The sequence below is a fragment of the Calonectris borealis genome, chromosome W (genome assembly GCF_964195595.1).
Source record: "Calonectris borealis chromosome W, bCalBor7.hap1.2, whole genome shotgun sequence".
NCBI classification, from domain to species: domain Eukaryota; kingdom Metazoa; phylum Chordata; class Aves; order Procellariiformes; family Procellariidae; genus Calonectris; species Calonectris borealis.
In genome coordinates, this window is record NC_134351.1 from 27,841,872 (window position 1) to 27,858,969 (window position 17,098).

The following is a 17,098-nucleotide window of genomic DNA, read 5'->3' on the forward strand; positions in this document are numbered from 1 at the left end:
CTCTGATGAAACCGAGCAAAGTGCAACGATGATAGAACTGAACGAGTGCAGCAGTACCGAAATGAGAACTGGCTTCAGGATGCAACAGCCCAACACCACACACCATCCTTCTGGCCCTGAAAGACTGTTATGACAGATGGAGCCCAAAGTTGTGGACTAAAAGAACTCAATGGACATTTATATATATTTATGTATATATATGTATGTATATGTATTATATGTATATATGTATGTATATGTATTATATATGTATATATATAAAAAAGATAGTGGTGATTAATTGAAAGGTATCGAAAAATGTGAGACCTAAGCATAACGTAAATGGTATGGAATAAGGGGTGGATACTGTCCTAGTTTCGGCAGGGATAGGGTTAAATTTCTTCCTAGTGCTGTGTTTTGGATTTAGTATGAGGAGAATATTGATAACACACTGATGTTTTCAGTTGTTGCTAAGTGCCCTCCTAGTCCAAGGACAGCTCCCGTGCCTACTGACTGAGCTAGGTACACAAGATGGGAGGGAACATAATCAGGACAGCCAGCCCAGCTGGCCAATGGGGTATTCCATACCATGTGACGTCATGCTCAGTATATGAACGGTAGGCGTGATCCAGGAAGTACCGATCGCTACTTGGTTATCAGTCAGCGCGGGTGGTGAGCAATTGCATTGTGCATCACTCATTTTGTATATTCTATCATTATTTATTATCATTATTCTCCCTTTTCTGTTCTATTAAACTGTCTTTATCTCAACCCACGAGTTTTTCTCACTCTTACCCTTCCGATTCTCTCCCCGTCCCACTGGGGGGGCGGGGGGGAGTGAGTGAGCGGCTGCGTGGTATTTGGCTGCCTGCCAGGTTAAACCACGACAGGTATGTAACCAATCTTTCCAAGAGATTGGCTCCACGAGTTCCATGTTAGAGATTAGCAGCAGCAAGCAGTTGCTGCATCTCCTTTATTTGGAGATGGATAAAAGGAAGCACAGGAAAAACAAATTTCAAATCCTTGCATTACTGGAGGAAATGGAATTTTTGTTTTCTCGCCAACTCTATTCACCAGCAATTTGTTGTTAGCAACATGCATGTAGAAACTGGAAGAGTTCCTTTTCAAATAGATCCAGTCTCTTCAGGCCCTTTTCTTGCAGTAGTATTTTAGGAAGCCATCATTCCTAGGACCTACTTTGATATCCGTTATAACAATACACAATGGTACTGGACTAAAAGAAGAAAAAAAGAAGAAAAAGTATGCATAGACATTGGAAGGAGAGACTTATCAAATTAAGAAACTGAGGTGTATCTGGTATATTCCCCAATCGAGTCGTGACATGCTTAAAAACTTTTAGATGTATGGGGTTTAGCTCTAGGTTGGTAAGCAAGTCACAAGAATACTGGAGCACACACTTTTAGGATGGATGAGCCCTACTGTTCCCTAATGAGCGAAAGCAAAAAGAAAATGTGATAGAAAATTAACCCTATAAATTTGCATCTATGCCATATTGCAGTTCACAGGATATAGTGCTTATCTATATAATTGTCCTGGTTTCGGCTGGGATAGGGTTAAATTTCTTCCTAGTGCTGTGTTTTGGATTTAGTATGAGGAGAATGTTGATAACACACTGATGTTTTCAGTTGTTGCTAAGTGCCCTCCTAGTCCAAGGACAGCTCCCGTGCCTACTGACTGAGCTAGGTACACAAGATGGGAGGGAACATAATCAGGACAGCCAGCCCAGCTGGCTAATGGGGTATTCCATACCATGTGACGTCATGCTCAGTATATGAAGGGTAGGCGTGATCCAGGAAGTACCGATCGCTACTTGGTTATCGGTCAGCGCGGGTGGTGAGCAATTGCATTATGCATCACTCATTTTGTATATTCTATCATTATCATTATTATTTTCCCTTTTTTTCCCTGTTCTATTAAACTGTCTTTATCTCAACCCACGAGTTTTTCTCACTCTTACCCTTCCGATTCTCTCCCCGTCCCGCTGGGGGTGGGGGGAGTGAGTGAGCGGCTGCGTGGTATTTGGCTGCCTGCCAGGTTAAACCACGACAATAATATACTCCATTAGAAAAAAAGGTGAGAAAAAAAGAGTTTGAGAAGAAAGTTTTCAGAAAATAATCTGTATTATACTCTCAATTGTCAAAATCATGTTTCTCTGTTTTCAACAGGTCATCTTCCCCAGCTCAAATTATCATATTTCTTTAAAATAAGGATATGAGGACAGTAAGGAGCATGTTCTGTTCCTGGTCAATAAACATCATCCTTACCTTATTCAGACCATAAACATACACTTTCCCTTGCTCCTCTTTTTCAGTTCCCATATACATAGGAGCTCCAACAATAAGAAGGTCTGTAAATGAGTCCCTATTGATGTCGATCGTGGTAATAACACCCCCAAAGTATGACCCAATCTGCAGTAAAATATAAGGTATAAATCAGAGACAGTCAGCAACATTTCCTATTCAGAGACCTGTTTTATAGTTGCTTACAACAATGCCAAAATTTAACCATTAGGCAGGAATTTTCTTTGCTACCTAGAAGATCTTTTTGGTCTGTTTGCCTTTGAAGCTTGTTTTCTGTTTCAGAATTTGTTGTCAGATTTTTTATTTAAGAATGGTCCATTCAACTTTCAACTCTCTTGAGTTTGAAAGGTACAAATGGTGCCTCCTACCTGCTTAGGGGAGTAGGACCTCTTAAGACAGCATTTGAATAGAATTGTCTTGGGGAAGCTAGTTTTCTCTTCAGTCCCAACAATAATACATATAAGGAGCAAAATCAACAATCTTAGGCTTGCCAGTGGAAAAAGGTAGGATGACGGATAAGAGCTCTGAGATAACACAGTGCAGGCAGTCTCAAAAATTCCCAAGTTGCCACTGAATGCAGAGGAACAAGATCTACATAAAGAGCTAGATACATTCATAGACTGGGTACAAGGTGTGGGATTTATCTGATTACATTCACTTTACAGCTAAGCTAGACACCCTGCATTTCCTTTACACTCAACATGAGAAGCACACCCTTCTAGTGCAGGATGCATCTCATCTCACAGAAGATGCTTCAAATAGGCCAGATCCCTCAAACTTTAAAAATGCCCGCTTTCCTTCTTTGACTCTAAAAGGATCGACTGATTATCTGAGCTGCAGATATCAGCTGTAAAAGATGAAAATTAGGTAACCTGAATTCTCCTGAAAGAAGCTTGTACTGCAGCCTGGGGAGACCAGAGTAGGCAGGTCTTTCAACCCTCATGTGCATATTATACTACCATCTTTAATTATGTGATTACATGTTGTTTTTTCCTGCAGGAACAGCTCTCAATGAGCTGCTACTCAACATAACAAGCAGCATTCAATATTTCATGCTATCCCAGCTGATATCTCTCGCACAGAACCCTGCTTGTCACACCCATTTCCTGCCAGTGACATACCCCTTCCACTCAGTGGACAGAGAAAATTCAAGTGCAGAGATGGCTACAACCACTTTGACACTGGCAAAGGTTTAGAGAAAATTTCCAAGGGTCTCTGACTACTCTAAGTCCACTTTCCATTACTTACTAGACCAGAGCATCTACCTAACCTTTCTTTCTGATCTTGCTTAAAACTCTCAGTTTCATTTGCTCTTCTGATACAGAGTTCTCATTTGAAATCATTATTTCTATTTCTCATGCCATATTCCTCTCATATGTTGATCATGAATGCATACTTACTTGTTCTCCATTTAACCTCTGAAGTACTTGTACCTCTTTTCCTTCCATTTTATAAATGATAACTTGGCCAGTATGATTGTATCGTGGCTGTCCTGCTATGTACAGTATGCCTCCAGGTGTCAATGCTGAATTCACACTATATCCTAGGAAGCAGAAAAGAATTCAAGATGCAGTACACACAGAATGCATCAGAAATACTTGCTGTGATTCAGAGCCTTTTTAAGGCTTATTCTACAATGAGATGTTTAGCCCTACTTATGCTAGAGAATAATAGCAGAGCCAAACAAAAGGGCTAGATGTATATTTGCCTACAGTCTCAGAGTCATGAGCACCACTGCGTCATTAAACCTGTTCACAGGCTGGTGAGTTATGTTCACTTTGCCATTCTTACATAGTGTAAGAATATGATGGTACTGATGAATAACTGGAACTGGTGAATAGCTGGTTGAAAATCTACTTTCAAAGAACAGTTGTCACTGGCTCACTGTCAAACTGATAGAGTATTCCAAGTGTGATTCTGGGGGCATTTTGAACCTAGCTCTGTTTAATATTAACAACAATTTACCAACTTGAGTGAAGGAAGACAAAAAATTTGCAGATGAATCAAAACTGTGGCAGGGTTGCAAGTATTCTGGAGGATAGGATCTAAATTCAAAATGACTTTACCAAATCGGAGATATAAAAAAAATAGCTAATGGAATTCTGTAAAGACAACAAACAATGTACTTAGGGGAAAAAAAATGAAATTATTCTAATGTTGACTCTTCATCAGTGAAAATGTGGCTTAAATGAGATAACAGAGAGCAAACAGAACCATGAGGTGTAGAAAGCAAGACCTAGAGGAGAGCAAGGCCACTGACATGCTTTTTGGTAGAAAAGGCTGAGAGGAAAACAATAGCCTGCCAATATGCAAAACATTATTATAAAGAAAATAGGGGTAAACTGTTGTTCTTGTCCATTGAGTGACAGAAATTGGCTTAATTTTAAGCAAAGATTTAGACTGAATATTGTATAAAACTTTTTAACTAGCAAGGCAGAGAAAAACTTGAGAAAAATACTAGGGGAATCTGTGAAATCTTCTCTGAACAGATTAGACATCTCTATTGGGGAAAGTCTAGATATGCTTAGGGCTATAAGTGTTTGGACTAGTTTTTTTGATTATAGTAGCGATTTTTTTTTTAAAGAACAAAAAAGTCATATTGTAGACATGTCCATACATTATACATTTTCCCAGGCTCCTAGAATATAAGATAATATTCTGTAAGAGAATCTTTGTGAATGAGATTAGAGGGAGGTTTTGTAGCATTTGTTGAAAAGTGTTATAAGATGGGCTATTTCTCTTACCTAGATAGGCTGCAAGGGGTTCATTTTTTTCCGAAAGCCTGTCACGAAAAGTGTCATTAGTTGGCATTGAAATATCACTGTCCTTCACCATGAGCACTGTGCTGTTCCAGTCATATGCTCCAACTGCTCCAAGCATGATCCAATCCTTATGCAGAGAAAAACAAAAAGCCTGTTCTCTATGTGAACCATCTTTAGACGTTCGTTGATCATGATGCTTACGTTTGGGTAATGCTTCCTGTATACTTGCAATATTTAGCCCTGCTTTTCCTACTATAATATGGCCCCTACAATCATAGTATGTCTTCCCCTATGTTAAAAACACAGCCAACTAAAAAAAAAAAAAAGACCATTCAGGAAAAGCAGCAGAATGAAACATAGCTCCTACAACTTCAGCCCACTATTCCAGGCCAAACAGAAAGACAAAAGAGATTTAGCAAAGCTAATCAGAGAATACAACACTTACTTAAATGCATTCCCCAGACAAACTTTCGGAAACTTGAACCTTTCTCTGTTGAATCTGAGTATTTAAAAAGAGCATTTCGTCAATGAGAAATGGTTTGCTGACCTTTCTTGCCTAAAGGCATGAACATAGTCTTCTGGATAAGACAGACACCAGATTTTGTCAATGCACCAAGGACTGAAGACCCACTTCTGAATAGAGGTTCTGATGACAGCAGGTCAGTTTTTTGGGAACTTCAGGAATATGCTCTAACGAATAGATAATCTTATAAATATTCCTCAGGCTCCCTATCAGGATAATAGTCATTTCTAAGGTATGATACGCCATCTGAAGCATAACGTATAATGCAGTGCAGAGAGTAAAAATGAATGGAGAGTATTTCTGCAATAAAGTATTTATGTTAAATCATATTGAAGGTCTTTTATTCTCTGTTTTACCAGTGATATGCTGAGCTGTATACAAAGCCATGTTGAAGGTTTTCCTATGTATGTCAGTTTGTCTTGGATTGCTCAGTGTTTGCTTGGTTCAATTACTCTCCTATTTTGTTCTTTTCCACTGTCACTACTTTTTTTGTATCTTTAAAGCTTAAGTCTTCTCAGTTCTTTTGATCTCATGTTAAATTTTCATTTAATTTGTGTACACTGAGCAGATCATCACAATGGATACTTTCTAATTTTCAATAAATAAATAAAATATGTAGGGAGTGTTTTTCTGCTAATACAAATTCCCAGGGATTTTTGCATCCCAGTTTAATAAATATTTACCCCTTGAGAACTGAGGTATTCAATGTATTAACAGAACTAAGAATATGTTGTGTTACTAATAATGCAGATCATATCCATTACAGAAATATCCTTTATATATATCTTCTGTCTCAATTTCACCAATACAATACAATATCAATTTATGTATTTATAGAGAACAGTTTTATAGTTCACAGAATGGTTTGAGTTGGAAGGGACCTTTAAAGATCATATAGTTCCAACTCCCTTGCCATGGGCAGGGATATCTTGCACTAGATCAGATTGCTCAAAGCCCTGTCCAACCTAACTTTGAACACTTCCAGGGATGGGGCATCCACAACTTCTCTGGGCAACCTGTTCCAGTGTCTCACCACCTTCATCATAACAAATTTCTTCCTTATATCCAATCTAAACCTACCCTCTTTCAGTTTAAAACCGTTGCCCCTTGTCCTGTCACTACAGACTCTGGTAGGGAAAAAAAAAAAATCTTTCTCCATCTTTCTTAACATATTATAGAATATTCTCCTGATAGGAAAGTGCTATGGGAACATTAAATTTAGAGTTCATGTGAAGAAGGTGCTTATTCTCTTAAGCTTTCATTGTTTATAATCATTCTTTATATACATTTTACAAAAAACTAGCTGGATTACAGGAAACTCCAAAACTTCCAACAGCAAACAGGACTGTACAAAGAATTCTGAAGTACTCATTCCAAATTTATGCCATCACCAAGAAAAATCTACTTTGTAAAAGAACTTCTATTTTCAAACAGTTTGTTTACCTGAGAGTAATGAGCACTGAAACCAGCTTGAGACATTTCCATTTCAAATGAGGCTGCCTGCTGGTCTGTTGTTGCTATTAAACAGAAAAAATTAAGTTTTAAAAATAAATTAGTTTCAATCTGAAAAAGTATCTCAATAGTGTAATGAAAACACTCATATGATAGTAAAGGATAACATAATTAACTAGAATATTCAGTGAATATAGTTTGCCATAGATTTTTATAATAAATACAGAAATTAAGATCCTTGTTAAATGCTACCATTAAGTATGAGAGTTTCCATTTTAAGATCATGTCTCAGAACTTGTCCAATAAATATTTCTGGGCTAAAACTGACCAGATTTGACCTCAGGCTCATGGTAAATATGTTTGGAATGTTTGATTAATGTGGTTAAGCCATTTTCTACTTGAGCTAAGCGAACAATAAAACACCATCCATGTAACCCTGGCCTTGTATTCAAGCAACTAAAAATTTGTAGGCAGCTGGTAGAACTTTAAATGAAAAACACTTGATGTTTGTATGAACCTTTGTAAAAAAAACAACATAGAAAAATCTCAGCTATCCAAGATTCATAAGCCTCAGGGAAGAGCTTGGGAACTATAACCCTTCCCAGAAAGTTACATGAAAATCTTCCTGTTTCTCTTAAGTGACTATGAATAAAAAAGGTAATTTAGTACTAGTTTCAGTATTTTCAGGTAGTCATATGCTAATTATTAAACTCTGATGGGCTGCTTTGCTGTCAGGTACACTTGAAAGATCACCAGGGAAGAGAAAGATCTGCCTTTTCCCCTCCTTAAAAGCAATACTCAAGGACTATTTTGCCACCGTAAGCACCACAAGTAAGGTAACTATATTATGCATATTGAGAGCAAGATATGGTAACGGGCAGTAGTGGGGAACTATGAAATCTGTTCTGAGGCTTGTCCAGGAAGTATTCACAATTTGCTACCAGCTGAGTGCTGGGGCAAACCTTAAACTGTGTGAATGAAACTGAGGCATAGCAAGCCATAGCTGCATGAATTTCAGGCATCTGGACTATTAAATAATACTGAGCTTTTGATACTCAGCAACTAAATCACAGAGGTTGCTCCCTGGGACATGTCGTCTTTGCCAGTTGTTGGGATTTATGGCCAGTCATAGGAAGGAGACATGATCTCAAACACAAAATGTTTGACACACAAACATAGGCCATCATGTTTCACAAGATGTAGCTGCTTTGCTAAGTCTGAAAAAATCATGGTCCTTTTTAAACATAAAACTCTTAAGTTGTGCATTTGCTGATAAACAATATTTTCATGCAGTAAAAGATGCTTTTTAATGAGCTAAGACAGGACTCTCACAGTTTGAGGCAGAGGACAATGCTGGTGCTGTTAGTATGTGCAGCTCTGAATGCTGCTTAGATAACAGCTCCCAGTCTAACTTTCCATTGAGTTTCAAACTGCCAAGTATCCTACAAAGGATATTTTGTGAAAAAAACATTTGTGCCTGCCTACAGATTGAATAAACCATAAAATTGCTGTTAAAACCAGAAGTCCATGCCATGAGACACGGAGGCATATGAAAAAGATTATGTGTAAAAATCCACTGGCTGTCAAGTGTGGGTTTTTGTTGGATTTGATTTTTCAACTCTCAATTTTCCTTTGCAGTTTTTTTAAAGGCCAAAACCAAAAAGAAAACAAGAAAACCAAGAAAGAAAATCCAATGTACTATTACAGTAGTAGGAAGCTATTTAGATTGAGAATTTAAACACATTCAGATACAGAATTTCAAGAATCAAGGTTCCTGTGACCTCTATGTTATGCAAAGAAGCTAATTCAGCTACATTGTATGGGGTTAATTCATCTTTTCCACATTGCACACATCCAATAAGCTGGATTGTCACCAGAAAGCTGGGTGGGACAGAATTAATCTGCTTTTCTTCCACAATAATGCATCCATGGACACAGTTGCAAATGTGCCACAATAATGCATCCATGGACACAGTTGCAAATCTAGAATAGCTCCTGAAATGCTTTGGCAGGGACAGGAAACCATGCCTAAAGAATCAACAGAAATGGATTTAGTCAGCATCTTCTAGCTCCAGCCTTACCAACCCATCAGAACAACTCAGCCTTGCTATGTTTTGACATAAAGCTAAGATCCCATTTCCAGTTTCCATTCTGACTTCCCTTGCAGCCAGATTATGTGATTTCTGGGACTTCCACAGGTGGAGGAGGGGGCATAATTTCTTGTCTCGTACGACAGGTATCTTATATAGAAATCTTAGCACAGTTCCTAGTGAAGATCTGAAAACCAAGAAGCCTTTTGGGAGCAGTGAAATTACCTAGCTCATCTCTTACAGTGTGGATGAAAATAATTTTCCACATTTTTTTTGTTTCAAATATATATTTTTTGTAATACAGCCAAGTCTATCTAAAATAAAAATTGAAAATAAGGCAAATATGTCAAGGCACAAATATCCTAACAGTTTATAATAAGTTTATGTTAAATAAAAAGTAATAATATTCAAGAAGTAGTTATTTGTTACTGCATCTTTTGCAGAAAATTAAAGCTGAATTCAAGGACTACAACAGAACTTGTTGATACTTAAAGAGGTGAAATATGCTTAAAGTACCAAAATACTGAAGGACATGATGACCAGCATTAGTCATCTCAAGAGCTGACTATCATATAAACAGATAACATTTCTACAATTTAATCAAACAGTTAGTTTCACCATCACCAACATAACTAAATTTGTTTGGATATTTTATTAAGCTATAGAACTTTTTTAATGTTCAAATGTTTTGTAATTTTTTCTTATGATTAGAGGAATGAATTACTAAAATCAATGGAAGGGTTAGAGCTCATGATATAAAGCATTCTCCAGCAGCAGGGAGTTCAAGCCAGCACAGTTTACTCTACTATTTGGGCAGGTTGGGGGTTCATGTGACAGCCAGGCACTACCTAATGACTGTTGAAAGAGGCAAGGTGGAGTGTGACAAAGTGAGACCGTCTCTTCCAGTGGCATCTGTTTTTTCAAAGGGTTGATCTATGGCGTGAAATCTTGATTTTGAGTACACAGATGTCCAGAAACTCAGTCATGTTAGATCTTAAAATCCTATCATTTGTCCATTGTCATGGACTAGTAAAGCAGTTGATTAACTTTTTATTATATATCCATTATATTTAATAGGTGTAACTAACAGATTTTATTCTACTAATAAAAGACAATGATTTTTCTCACTTTTTTAGAAGTACAATACACAAATTGAAGACTAAGTTTTCAATTTCTGTTTGAACAACTATTTTTCCACTAAAAGTGTATTCTCCCTAGTAAACAGGGACGTACCAAAAGAGCCCCTGTTCAATGAACTTCAAAATACTCAATGAGCTTAAGTAGGATAAACTTTGGTCTTCAGAGAGATTAAATTCTCCTCAAATGAATTTGTTTTAAAAGTGAGGAAGTAAAAAGATAAGAATATATAAGAATATATAAGAATATATAAGAATATATAAACTGGAAAAAACATTTAGTAATAATCAGCTGAAAATAGCAATATTTGATCAAGCTAAATGATACACTAACAAAATACCTAAATATGTCTAAGAAATATAGCTCCAATTTAAAAAGCTTTAAAATACTCTCTCATATTTGTATTATTTCTTGACATTCAAATCAACATCATCTTTTGTTCCAGCTATAAACTACACTATTCTAGGTGCTTGGAAAGTTGAGATGTTGAAAAAAAAAAGTCCAAATAGATGGATGTTTTCTTTGTATGACGTGAATCCCTTCAGAGTTGGCCAGTATAATTTATAACTAATAAACTCAGTCTTCTGTTACCAGTAGTGTGCTTGAAACAAACAGAGTTGGACAGTGTTGCCTAATTTGGATGGAGAATGTAAGCAGACATTATGAGAGAATGACTTTTCTCTGCTAAAAACTGAATATCATGAACATTTCCAAAGGAAAAATATATCTTGCCAACTATACACCAAGTCTGTGTTAACTTGTAATTAATAACTAACCAAAAAGAGAACCTAAAGGTATAGGCAGACAGACACATGATCATGGGGAAACCAGGATACAGTCTGGCAATGCTTTTTTACCTAAAGGAAGGCAACTTCAGATTTACCCCAGCTAAAATGGTAATGGTTATTTACCCTTCTAGGCTATTGTCTCCATATGCTCTAACCCATCTGAACATATTTCACATCATTATCTATGTTTTTGATGTCTATTGCAAAATATCTTTATGATCAGCATGAAAAAAAATACCTGCATAATGCATTTTATGCAGCACAATACATTGTAAAGGAAGATAAAAGCAGGTGATCTTCTATTTGCTTCAGTTGTAATGCAGGCATGAAGTAAAATTTTAAATAATGTCATACCTTCCAGGGAAAATATTCTCTCTCCAAGTGCTTCAACAATAGTTACAAGAGCTAATTCATCTGAGACATTGAAGAAATGCTTTTCAGTAGGCTTACTGGCAATTGATTTTATTTCCTCTACAAATTTTTCAGTACTTAAATTTCCTCTGCTGTAGCTGCCAAGAATCTAAATAGAATTAAAAAAAAGTAGTCAAGGATACATTTTATACCCTGTTTTAAAAGATACCTTTGAGGCAGGTTTTCAGAGAATATTGGGAAATCATATTTAACCTTAATTTGTTCTGTTAAAACCTCTCTCAAACTGATTTGAAGCTATTCTTTTCCAATGAGAACAGAACTGTATGAGGGCTCAGGTTTTTTTCTGAAAATATCAACAATAGCAAACAAAGCAACTGTATGGTGTGATGTCTGCTATCCTCAACTGTCCTTTTTTTTTATTTCTTCACAAAATTCTAATGATTTGTTGAAGTAGACCTTAATTTAGAAAAAAACAAAACAAAACAAAACAAACAAACAACACCCCAAACAGAATACACAATTGCACTGGCTTCTGCATAGGTACCATCAGTTCTCCTCATAATGTGGTAAATGAGCAATTAATGACATGCTTAATTAGACATAGCATAATTCTTTTTTGTGTGCAAATTTGCCCTATAAATACATATAACAACAACACTTGCATTCAGTGTTAATGACTCCATCCTGGTACAAGACTTTAGATTTGGTCCCCAGTTTTAACACTGCTGCTGTAAAAACTCAGGATGCCTCAGAACAAAATGACTCATTTGTCAGTTTGGGAATTGGAGAAATATTTTTCATAGAAAAAAAAAATATTCTACACACTTAACTTGCTATGAGAGGGAAATAAAAAACAAACTTCCATGTTCTAGCATTCCTGGACACTGGAGCAATTCAAATTTGGTTCTAGACAGGAATTTTATTGCTAAAAATTATTGCAGCTTCAAGGACAATTTTTCTTTAATGATCTCTAGCTTTACAAAGGAAACCACTGAAAATTTGTGTGCTGCTGGATTCAACTTTAGTTTTATGTCTTTCTTTAAATTAAAGATAACATCTTTCTTGAAAATGTATGGTTTCATATCACCTCATTGTACCAAAACAAAGAGAGAGATAGGAATGGAGAAGCAACAATCCAACGTATCTTAAAAATTAATGAGAGAAAACAGATGATTCCAGTATAGAATACACAAATACAGAGGAGAGTTCATACCAAATCTATCATTAATGTTTCCATATTTCTCTATATGGGTTAACCTCCATCATATTCATTCTCTCATTCAGCTACTAAGTTTGCTCAACATGAAAATGACAACTTTAGAATGCTAGCACACAGAACAGCCATAATAAACCTGTTTTTTGTTGATGGTTTACATTTGCCTTTTTTTTTTTTTTAAGTGGGTAATGTGTCTATAGAAATTGCTCAGAAGATCTGAACTAATCCACTCTGTTCAATATTGCTCTTAACAAAAAAGATTAGATTTTATACTGCCCCTCAAACTCCTTTTTCTTCACATCCACCCACCCACCCACCCCCCTGTCATCACCAGGAAGACAGATGCTTTTTCTTATGTTCTATAAAATCAGAAAGCAAATTTTTAATGCTTTTTTTCAGCATCTTTCTTTTTTTCCTCTCTGAAATGATTATATTTCCATAAAGGTTCTGTGAAATAAACTTTTTAAACAGACATTATATTTGGAAGATGAAACATGCTTTTAAGATTCTGAATTTTTCCCGTTAATTTTCACTTACAGCAATAGCAAATCTCTGAATGTTTTCATCTTCACAATAATCAATCACTTCTTTTAATCTGTAGTTGTCATGTGATTCCCCATCAGTCACAATAACCATTACTTTTTGTACTCCTCGTCGTGCACCATGAGCCTCAGTAAAAGCCTCTTTCCTAAAGGGAGCATAAAGGGTTTGGAGAAAGACAATGTCAGCATTTAGCACATGCATTATTTTTGCACAGTCAACCATAAACTAAAAGATTTTATATTAATTAAGAAGCAGGAAAAGGAAATTAATATTAACCATGAACAAATACAAACAACAATTGGAACTTACACAACAGTTCACAGCCAAAGAGTTTCACAAGCATTCATTCATTATTCATTCATTTGAGAGCGACAGCAGAAAACGCAATGCTGGATAGTGAAGAATTCTTCTCCTATCCAAATAAACTTTTGGCACCTTAAAACAGCTTTTGGCAGCTAAAAAAAAAACCAAAACCAGCCAACAACCCCCTCTCCCCAAACCCACATACAAAGAAAAACTCTTTCCACCCTACAGCAGCACTTCAAGTGGTCAAAGTATTTATTCAGCTACCAGCACACCTCTGCACATCTACAGCAAAACTGGGTTGCAGATGTGGCAGAAGTAGGTTGCAGGTGAGCAGAGGCAGGTTGGGGTGACCGGTTGAATTCTACAGCCGCAGATGGGCAAAGGGGCACTGAGGTTTTGGGCAGCTGCTCACCCAGACTCTGGAAGGGACCAGAAAAGGCAAAGCTGGATTAGGGCTCTGGAGTAGGAAGGGAAGCAGGGCTTCCTCTTTTTAGAAAAATACCACAGAGCTCTATCTAAGACTGGCCACACAGGTGAAAGCTAAGATCCACCACTGATGATGGCCAAAAGTGGATGGGTAGGAAGCTTGCAAGAACAGATGAAGCTTTTCCTGATACTTCCTGTATATACAAGTCTGCAACAGTTCGTGGTACACAGGGACTTTCTGAACCACGTGTGGTTTCTGAATATTTGGCAATTCTCAACTCTGCTTTCGTGAACTTGTTCGGACTCCCTCAAACTTCTACTTGTATCTAAGAAAAACATTACTGGTGAATATGTAAGAATTTCATTACATTTAAGACATAATATAAACAGAACTTTGGTCAGATAATCAAATAGTCCATCAGAAAGATGCTGCACATTTCAACTAGATGGTTGTTTGGAAAGGGAGAATGCAGTCTTTTATGGAATAAAGTCATGCTGTCATGTTGGAAAAAAAAATGGAAAAGATATGGAAGGTTTAGTAATGCAGATCATTGCTATATTCATGTTTATCAGTGAGGTCCATTCTTAGGTATCCTTTTGTGCTAATGCTATTTCTGAGCATTTTAAATGACTTTGGAAACAGTTTTTATTGAAATGGACAGCAAACTAACGGCAAACTTTGTCCATTTGAGCAAGTAGTTTCAACTATTTGCTCAGTAATGATTTCAGCGAGCGCAGAACCAGGACAACATTGTAGGGTTTTCTATTGGGTGTAAAGTGCCTCTCACTTTCTTCTTTTTTAATTGTACTCTGGTTTCTTATCTTTCACATAGTCCATAATCAGGTCTGATGGGCTAAGAGTGGAAATGGATAACTGCCTGCATCAGTCATCTGGGAGTTTGATTTTGCATTTTACTGTCTGTTCTACAAAAGTCAGATTTCATTTTTCTCATAAAGGAAGCATTTCCAAATAATGCTATTGCTACAACAGATCTTTAATCTCCCAATGATCCAGAAGCTTCAAAGACTTCAGATATAAAATTTCTAGACTTGCCGACAATTGTGGGCTCAAACCCCGTATTAATCTTAACCTCAGAAGGAAGACAAATTAACATTAAAAAGTTCTATTTTCTCCTGTTTCCTCTGAAAAACTTAATTTCCTTGATCCCTCTACACACACAGTTCCTACCTGCTCTGTGTGGACAAAGATTGTCATCCCTTTGCTTAGGACTACAACCTTGTTTCCATGTCTTTTTTCTTTCCCTATTTCCTCCATTCAAGAGACAGCTACCTTTTCTGGGTGCCATATACAACTGCTCTAGAGGTTGGACAGAGTCTGTTTATCCACCCTCCTCCTAAATTTCATTTGCTTAGCTAAAATGAAGTCAGATGCCAGCCACATCATATTTTTGATTTATAAAATCAGAACTGAGACCATTCCTACCATATGCAGGACAATATTTTGTGAACATACCTTGCCGTATCTATTCCAAGGGCTGTCATAGTTTGTGTGCCACCCCGCTGGCGTATTCTTGTAGCTGCAGCCATCACGTCTTCTGTTATTGAGTATGTATTCAGGAAAAATTCATGGACTGCAGTCTGTCCGTACTGAACAATTCCAACCTAAAACACACAGTTTATGTTAAAAATCAACCACCCTTAAAGAAAGCATCTGTCTCTCTCTTGCAGTGGTGTAAATGCCCGTCTATACCTAAGACAGGAAAAGAATTGAACTCTGTGTGTTTCCCCCAGTATGAAACACCTATTAGGATTTGAGCAAGATTGGCTAGAAAACAGTTGATCTCATGAAATGTTTTGAAGTTTCTAAATTGGTTTTATTAAAAATAGGAACAAAGCCAAAACCAGGCTCAACTCCTTGCTTTTCCTGACTTGCGGTAATCTGTGCTGCAGCTCTGCTCTCCTCTAGGCCAAGGCAGACCAATGCCCTAACCATCAGCCAGAGCTTTAAAAAATAGTTTTCCTTATAGCATACGAGGCTATGTTTCACTTACAACTTTGTTCGTTTTATCCAATTATAGTATTCCTATACTGAATAAGCTATTTACCCTAAACCTAGCCTAGAAATGTCACTGCGATGACAAATTTAAGCCCTCAGGGTAAGAGGAAGGCACAAGTACCCTTATCCTGATGAAGACAGCAGGGCAGTCCAAGACATGGCCATTCTCCCAGCAGGAGGTAGGCCAAAGTAAGACACCTGACAAGTGCCAGAGGGGACAACGTGGATAAAATAGTGGCTCCTGGAATGGGAGGATGATGGAAAGACTCAAGATGACCTCAGCAGGACAAATCTTTTTGCGAAAGAGCAACATATGGGATTGGAACCTGCTGTAAACAAACGTGAAATAAAAAGATGAGCAATATTCTTAAATATTAATTAATTTATATCTCATTCATTTCTGTCAGTTTTACTGTTTTGGTAGGTTCCTGACAGCTTTTACTGGGAAGAATCCACACAATGTTCCATTAGCATATTTCAATTTTACGTTACACATGGCAATTTATAGATGTTATTTAGGATAATGCAGTATTATGTGGCATATTTATGTCTCACTCATCTATTATTAAAAGCACTCTAGCATTTAGATACTGAAGATCAATAAGACCTCTAGGATGTTTATGCCATCATATTATTTTAGAGGTGGCTTAGTATGTACTTTGCAATTGCTTTATAGGTGCTTTCATAAGCTCTCAGATTCTGCACAATGTTTGTTCGCTGGCATCCATTCCTTGTATTTAAACCAAAAGGGTGATTTGTAGTAGAATGGTTAGAGTTGGATAAATATTTGATGCTAAACATCAATATCACGATCATTATGAAAACCTAGTTACATAAGATTATGGGACTATAATTATAATGGTATGCGGTAGTGTCCTGGTTTCGGCTGGGATAGAGTTAAATTTCTTCCTAGTGCTGTGTTTTGGATTTAGTATGAGGAGAATGTTGATAACACAGAGATGTTTTCAGTTGTTGCTAAGTACCCTCCTAGTCCAAGGACAGCTCCCGTGCCTACTGACTGAGCTAGGTACACAAGATGGGAGGGAACATAATCAGGACAGCCAGCCCAGCTGGCCAATGGGGTATTCCATACCATGTGACACCATGCTCAGTATATGAATGGTAGGCGTGATCCAGGAAGTACCGATTGCTACTTGGTTATCGGT

At 37.1% G+C, this 17,098-nt stretch overlaps 1 protein-coding gene across 1 annotated transcript in view; it reads right to left on the reverse strand.

The window, feature by feature from the left end:
* Positions 1-17,098, reverse strand: part of LOC142075026 (integrin alpha-1-like) — a 54,464-nt gene that overhangs the window by 25,207 nt on the left and 12,159 nt on the right. Inside the window, 7 exon segments of the mRNA XM_075136016.1 lie at positions 2,265-2,408; positions 3,701-3,843; positions 5,045-5,189; positions 7,029-7,102; positions 11,407-11,572; positions 13,178-13,328; positions 15,390-15,538. Of these exon segments, the coding sequence (XP_074992117.1) occupies positions 2,265-2,408; positions 3,701-3,843; positions 5,045-5,189; positions 7,029-7,102; positions 11,407-11,572; positions 13,178-13,328; positions 15,390-15,538 (972 nt within the window).